This window comes from Papilio polytes, unplaced genomic scaffold (assembly GCF_000836215.1).
Source record: "Papilio polytes unplaced genomic scaffold, Ppol_1.0 DF820711.1, whole genome shotgun sequence".
NCBI lineage: Eukaryota > Metazoa > Arthropoda > Insecta > Lepidoptera > Papilionidae > Papilio > Papilio polytes.
In genome coordinates, this window is record NW_013528493.1 from 1,175,306 (window position 1) to 1,183,569 (window position 8,264).

At 32.3% G+C, this 8,264-nt stretch overlaps 1 protein-coding gene across 1 annotated transcript in view; it reads right to left on the reverse strand.

Moving 5' to 3' along the window:
- Positions 1-1,711: 1,711 nt before the first annotated feature.
- The window catches only part of LOC106110270 (tyrosine-protein kinase PR2), a 15,988-nt gene continuing 9,435 nt past the window's right edge, over positions 1,712-8,264 (reverse strand). The window contains exons 18-26 of the mRNA XM_013292035.1: positions 7,129-7,163; positions 6,820-6,948; positions 6,066-6,190; positions 5,777-5,832; positions 4,934-5,115; positions 4,620-4,665; positions 3,985-4,381; positions 3,279-3,391; positions 1,712-1,928 (exon numbers count right to left, since the gene is read on the reverse strand). Coding sequence (XP_013147489.1) covers positions 1,725-1,928; positions 3,279-3,391; positions 3,985-4,381; positions 4,620-4,665; positions 4,934-5,115; positions 5,777-5,832; positions 6,066-6,190; positions 6,820-6,948; positions 7,129-7,163 — 1,287 coding nt within the window. The 3' untranslated portion in view covers positions 1,712-1,724. The remainder of the gene's footprint in view (positions 1,929-3,278; positions 3,392-3,984; positions 4,382-4,619; positions 4,666-4,933; positions 5,116-5,776; positions 5,833-6,065; positions 6,191-6,819; positions 6,949-7,128; positions 7,164-8,264) is intronic.

The following is an 8,264-nucleotide window of genomic DNA, read 5'->3' on the forward strand; positions in this document are numbered from 1 at the left end:
CGCACACTCCCACACACCGACACCGGCCCCGGACGAGATCTAGGCCGAAAAACTCGCGCATGCGCCGATCCGACTATACCTACTCTTGCGGACTGATGCGGTTAACACAAAGACTCCCAAATCTACAAATATATTATGCACTCTAATCTCAAAAACTATTTGCAATCGTGGATAAAACACTTGAAATTTAATTGTACCTATTTACACACACCTACCTGCATTTTTACTTTGCTTGAACAACGCTGACTAAATATAAGGATTTTCTAGAAGTGAAATTTATTAATTATTTGATAATCACTCGTACAGCATTTCGACAACGTTAGTTAGAAAAGCGATCATTATTTAACCATGATTATGAGCGTGAGAAATAACGAGGAACGACTCCGTAACGAAACTTTAGTTGCATAATTTTCTGATGTGTGCGTGAGTAGCTTTTCGTTAAGCGCTAAATAGGTCACCAGAAAACCTTGTTCTGCAGTGACGTTGGAACAAATAATAATGGTATGAGGTTGAAGAAAAGTTAACTAGGTTCATAGGTCGTGGTATAATGGTATTTTATAACAGTTGAGTAACGTTATCCAAACTTTGGTAGTATGAGCAACGCTGCCTCTGCCTAATTGAATCGGCCATGTGGTTGGGGGCCCGATTAAGGTGAGACGTTTGACGATGGAAAGTTGTTTCCATTGATCGAGACGAATAGTTATGCATTTGTTTCTTTTATAATACTTGTGCTAGAAACGTGGAATGCATACTATGATAAACAAATGACGGTTTATTTGAGAAACAATAAGTGGTTGGTATACACCACTAACTAATAATTACCAGCTATATATTTTCTATTCTTTGTCATTCGAAAATTACACTAATTTTTCTTTTAGGTCTAATCTAGACTTAATCGCTTACGTAATTAAATAAATAAGAACAAACAATCTATTTCATTATTAAAATACTTTAAATTTGTCATTTCTACTAAAAATAGAAATCTCACATTTCTCTTTGTTTCATTGTTCCGTGCGGGTATCTTATATTGGGTCATGACCTGACACAAATTTCCGAGGTAGCCAGCGGGGCTCCTGCGCCAAACTATTTGAGGTCATTTTATGTAATAGGGACATCTGTGTGTAAAGCAAACAAAGGGTGTAAAATTCTGCAACGAGAAAATGAAAAGAGTATTTTATAAGTCATTTTTTTCTGTCTCTCATCTGCTGCAGTGTAATCTTACTTCTTACTAATATTATAAATGCGAAAGTTTAGATGAATGGATGGGTGGATGTTAGTTAGAGTTTGTAACCTAACGGTTAAACAGATCTCGATGAAATTTGGCATATTAGTAGACAGTCTGGAAGTACACATAGGCTTACTCACTTTCTTTCATTTTAATGCCACGTGAACGGAGTCGCGGGCGAAAGCTAGTACCAACTAAATTTAAGATACATTCATGTCTTAACCCTATCAGGATTTAGTAGTTAGGTAAGTTACGATGGTTAGAAATAACATTTTTTTGTTACTTGTATAGGGTGAGAAATAAAGATTTTTAATATAACAATAATCAAGGGATTCGAACCCATTGCCTCATATTCCTACATCCATAAACATCTTGAAATTATTTGATCTATTGTCTTTTTGTGTGTGTTCCCTCTTTGACCGTGATGGAAAAAACTTACTTTAATCTTTAATATGTCGGTTTTTCAAAGAAAATGAAAGTCAAAAGTTATTTTAATTATTTATTGTCTTAAATCATTTAAATACGCGACAATGGCAGCGGTAGCTTTAGTTGTGTCTCCGGCGGTGTTCGCGAGTTCCCGCATGCATTCCTCAAGGGTCACTAGGGGCGTGTTCACTGACAACTTCACCATTATCACTTTGATAGCTTGGTGCACGTTCCAATCGCTAACTTCTAAAGCTTCGAGGCATTCCTCCGGTGTTGTCTGTAATCAAATTCAACTCGTAAATCATACTAATATAAATTCGAAAGTTTAGATATTTTATATATTATAAAATGGCAAACGAGCAAGCGGCCATCTTTATACGCCAAACTGTCAAAGCGACCGCTACCCATAGACATTCGTAAAAGCGGATGCGTTGCCTACTCTTAAAAGGCGGAAGAGAGACGCACATAAAGAGGATATTTCCCATTCCTATGCATCTTCTCTACCGTGAAAACCACGTTCCATTCCCATCCTTTTCTTATAAGAAAAAGGAGAAGCGATGCGAAGATGTTAAAGCGAACTCTACCACTGTTAAAGTTTGTAGTTGATGGATGTTTGTTAGAGTTTGTAGCTTAAACGGCTGAACGGATTTTGATGAGATTTAGTATAGCTGTAGAGGATAGTCTGGAAGAACAGCAAGGCTACTGGTTTTTTTTAAATTCCACGTGTATAGAGTCGCGGGCCAAAGCTAGTATAATTGTTAGTATGGGCTTTGATATCTGCAACTCCAAGTATATTTTGCGTAACTCATTTGTACCAATCAAGATTTAATCTTAATATAAAAGTTAATACACCTAATATACCTAATATTTGACAAGAATTTGGGTTTAATAAATGTTTCGGACCATTGGTAAATAGAAATCTGTTATCTGTCTGTTTAGGTCAAGGGCTTGCGTTTATCTTATCAACTAAATAGGGCAAGTTCCAATAGGTTTACCAGAATACAATATTGCATTAGCGCTAATTATCTTGTGACATTAATGTTGTATAATAGGTGAAACTCTTAGTAACAGTAATTTTATGATTCTGCGACTTTTAATCCTTAATCCGACTGTTTTTATATCAAAAAATGTTATCACACTAAAATCAAAATCTCACGTATTCCCTGTACTTTCAGTAGATATTTTTAATAAGCTGTTGGTCAGATTAGACTCTTGGATGAAGGGTTAAAATTGACAAATATATTGTTTGTTGATAATTTAGTCCCTAAAAATAAGACTCTATAATTACAATATTATTTATCGACAATATTATTTGGACGAATTTCATCATAATTGGCTAAAAAGTAAATGTATAAGTTCGGCCTTACCTTTTTTTATAAAAAAAAATAAATAGATATATATCATACTAATCATACTAATATTATAAATGCGAAAGTTTATATTGATGGATGGATATTTGTTAGAGTGTGTAGCCTAAACGGCTGAAGGTATTTCTATGAATTTGTCATAGATGTAGAGGATAGTTTGGAAGAACAAATAGGCTACTTACATTTCTTTTTTTTTTTATTTATTTCGCGCTGACGGAGTCGTCGGCGAAAACTAGTATATATATAAATAAATAAATTACCTGATGTTTTAACACCTTGTTCATAATACGAACTTCATCGGACTCGACGCCGCGTTGTCTGCCGCAGGGCTTCTGGTCCGCAAATTCAAGTAAATCTTCTACAGAAACGTAATCTACATGGAAATTTAAAAAAAATATAGTAAGCATAGTGACCGAAATCACCGGTAATTTCTCTGACAGGTAATAAATCAGTTATCAAGTTTAGTACGCCATCTCGTGTCTCTAAAGGAAACTATAAGAGGGTTTGCAAAGACTTTTTATACAGGGTGATTGGTTAGACAATATCGATATTTCAGAATGGGATATTTAGCGATCGTTTTAGGTAAAAAACGAACTGAATAAACTTAATCTAAAAATATGTAATTGAAAATTAGGAAAAATGAGATGTATCTAATTGTATTACATTACTAAATGAAAATCAAGCACCGAAAGGGGGGCACTACGGTATCTATATTATCTCACTAAACACCCTGTATACGTAAGTAATTATAATGTAATTACAATCAAATTTCTTGTATTTCCAAGTGTTTTTTAAACCACTACATATGTACATTATGATAAACATTTTAGAATATTTTAGGACTGTTAAATCTCTGTTTATACCTTAAAAAAAAATTTGTAATAAAATATTATATTTTTGATACGATTTTGATGATCTTTAGAACCATTATGTAATTATTTTTTTATTTATAGTAGCAGTAAATACCTTTGCCGAGAGATTTCCTTTCTATCGTAGGACACGTGCATACATCTTCATTGTCAGTTACTGTTAAAGGCGGATTAAACGGATTCGGATGACGTTGCCCTGATCTATTAGTAAATGGATTCGTATCAAAATTAATTCTCGAAGGACCATCGAATACATCCACACCTTGGTTACAAATCTTTTGATTATTTTCCTCTACATTTTTCTGTTTCATTGTGCAAGTTATAGCATTCTGGTATATTATAACTTGATTATTCTGTTCATTGTTAGTTTTCGGTAGAACCTCTGGGTTTGGGTTGGCGTTTGGTAGTTTTAATGGATACTTTCTTATGTGTCGAGGTTTATCGATCAATTTTGGTTTAGTACTCCTTGGTGGTAGAGGCAGCTCGTTTATGGTCTAAAAATAAAAAAAAATGTTATGCAACATACGTCAGTAAAATTAAAAACTATAACCTATATTATTGACAGTAAAAATATCTTTCCAATGATGAATTATTAAAATCCAGTAGTTTTACGTGAATCAAATACATGCAAAAATAAAAATCTTTCCTTTTTATAATATTAGTATAGATATACTTATTATATTTTATTTATTTATTAAAATTGTATGGAATATAAGCAATCTTGTAACTTACATTATTAGTATGCAATTGCTCCATAGCATCTCTTGATGATGACGGTCTGAAACATTAATTTAATAATTATGGATTATATTAATAATAGCTTTCGTCCGCGACTCCGTCCGCGTGAAATTAAAAAATAATATAAAACATAGTCTATGTTGTTCACTGACAACGTAGCTTTTTAATGGTGCAAAAAATTTTGAAATCGGCCCAGTAGTTTTTGAGTTATTTCAATACATACAAAAATTAAAACTTTCCTCTTTATAATATTAGTATAGATAAAGAATAAAACGTAACACTAACAAAAATAGTATTTATAGAATTACCTGTTAATCGGTTGTTTCTGCAGAGAGAGAAAGTTAGCCCGAGGTTCTTTAAAACGTGGCGCGGGCTTCGGTACTGTTGCAGGTTTGTGTGTCATTTCCATATGAGATATGAGAGAAGTTGATGGCATCGGTTCTTCAATCAGACTTGCGTAAGCAAGCTTGCTTTCCGCCGTTATTGTAGACTGTTATAAAAAAATGGATTAGAATATAATAGCTGTAGCAGAAATATAAAAGAAATAGAAGATTTTTTATTATACTATTAAGAAGAAAACCTGTCTTTATTCAATAATTGACCAAAATGCATATTACAAGTGACATTACTAGCTGTTGCCGTGCGGCTTCATCCGCATGAAATTATAATTATTTTATTACATTGTTTACATTTGTTAAACTATCAATTGCAATGTCAAAATGACATGACATGATGAAAAACTATAGAAATCTTACTTCCTTGATGTTGACAGCTTGTAGCTTAGGGTCATTTTCCCACATTACGGATTTTATCCTATATTTGTACCCCCAAAGTTTAAAAGCGTGAAAATATAGAGCTTAAAGCGTGACATGAGTGTAAGGCTTTTTATTAAAGAGAGAAATATTCAAAAATATGCTGTAATTGCTGACATCTTACGCCACAAAGTAGTGTATATTTACGCTTTATTATATTAGTATAGCTATAGATTGGACATAGTTATCATTTTTTCACCGGTGACTTCTTTGAAAGGTACTAAATCAATTATCAAGTTTAATGCCACCTCGTATACTTGTATTGACATGGTATAAAATATTTTACAAAATTATATTAAGCTCCATCCATCTTTTGTTATAAAATAAAATATACAGTACCTGAATATCCGGTACGCTTTTTGCTTCTTCACTAAAATTACGTCTTTCATGTTTACCTGCAAATAAACGAGTCTTTAGTATTTTTAAATACCACCAACACACTATATTTAACATCGCGCCTTCGTTCACTTGGAATTATAAAAAAGGAAAATATATCTTCTTTCTCTAATGGTGAAAGAATTTTTGAAATCGTCTAAGTTATTTTCGAGTTTTTTCAATACAAAACTGCAAATTATTCCTGTTTATAATATTAAGTATGAAAAATACAAAGTATAAGTTATTAAGTTACCAGCGGCATCACCGTCATGTGTCGCGGTCTGGTGTAAAGACACCAATGGAAACTTGAAGTGGAACTTGGAACGATCATTAGGGGAACTTGGCACTTTCTGGTCACCGTCTAGATCATTCATAGATCTGTAAATAAAACATATAATTATACTAGCTTTCGCCTGTGACGCGCTCGGCGTGATATTATAAAAAAATGAGTAGCCTATGTTCTTCCAGACTATCATCTACGTCTATGCCAAATTTCTTTGAAATCCGTTTAGCCGTTTAGACTACAAACTATAACATCCATCCATCTAAACTTTCATTGATATTGATAGAACTAGGTACTTAATAGGTAGGTAATAGGCTACTTACTATTTTTTTAATTCATGCACACAAAGTCTGAAAGATAATTATCAAATAATCAAACTATAGCTACTCGTTTGTCAATTATATTAACACATTAAAATTCTACTCATGAAATGCATTATAGTTTACATATAGCTTCTAAAATGTTTGTGTTTCGCAGTAGGCAGATAAAGGCTGCTGCTGCTGCTGCTGATGATAATAATGATAATGATGATGATGATGATGGCGACGACAATGACGATGGTGATAATGACGACGACAACGACGACAATGTTGATAATAATGATAATGACGATAATGATGATGGTGATGGGGGAAGTACTGCGTATTGCGTTGATGACTTTAAGGTAAGATATTTACAAACTGTAATAAATATTGCCTTCTATTTAATGAAAATCTATACTTACTTGGTTGTTATCTCATTAGCAAGTGCTACCGCCGTATCCAGAGTTCTCTCGTCGTGAGCTGACATCAGTTTCATAGTACCCGTGTTGCCGTGTTGCTTTTTCTTATCCGCCTTACTAAGAGTATGGGGTCTGAAAAGTTACAAAATATTTATTATTCACTGTAAAAAACGCAATATTCTGAAAAATAGAAATACAAATTACTTTCTCACTTATGAATAATATCAAATCTCAGTAAATACTTGAGTAAATTTAAAAATTCATTATAATTTAATATTGATTGTTATATTAATGAAATAAAATTAAACGTACCTTATGTTGTCATTATCGACATATTTGCTCATACCCTGTAAAATAAAAGATTAATTATAAGGAGTTTCATACAATTTAACATGTTAAATAAGTTTTTTTTATCAAACGAACAAAAAATTAACACTATTAGCAATAAACACAATAAAAATATAATTATACGGTGTTGAAATATACTGTGTTACCACATACACACTTCTACACTAAGACTCATATGTGTTAGAATTTCTTATACAATATCAATCACTTGTTTAATTCTAAAGCCACTTAAAATTCTCTATCCAATATACAAAATTAATTACTATAGATGTTGTCAAAAATTATTACCATAAAAAAACTTACTAACTGTAGCAAGCACTGTGATTGTTTAGCAAAAACTCTAAAATATTTAAGAACAAATGCTATCACTATACTATACACTGCCGGCCAAAAGTTTGACACCACTTTGTACACACGTTATAATTTGCAGAATATTTTAAATCTGTAAATGATAACTCAAACTTTTGGCCTACAGTGTACATATGAATGTGCTAACCTAATGCTTTGACTTTAAATGGTAGATGAAACTAAGCTATATGAAACTTACTATTCTTTCTTATTCAACATCAATAGATAATATCAAATTAACTAATTTATGTTTATAAAAAACTTTCCGAATTATATTTCGTATTTTTTTTTAATGAAGATTGTTTTTACGTCGCTAAAGTATTGATATTTTATTAATGTTGAAATCAAAATATATGAAAATATAAAATTATAATAAGACCTACATCTTACCCGAAATTCCGGAAACGCATGTAACCTGAATAATTAATTAAACTAAATCATATGTTTGTAAAATAATATCAATAAACTAAAATATTACTTTGATCAGCTATTACATTACTCTTGCGTAGGTTTGCCGATGACGCCCCCAAAAACCCATTATATCTATACGTTTAGTACTTTCAGTGAACGTGTGTCGTCATAAGGCTATCGGCAAAGTTTTGCGCATGAGTTACAAGTCTTTAATAAGGGGAGCCTATCTTAAGTTTTAGGGTCAATTGGACTATTGTAAACCATTCCCAGCCAATGAGGGTTGGTTGACTTAACATATTTTTGAATTTAAACACATATATGTTTAGATTGCATCACAATGT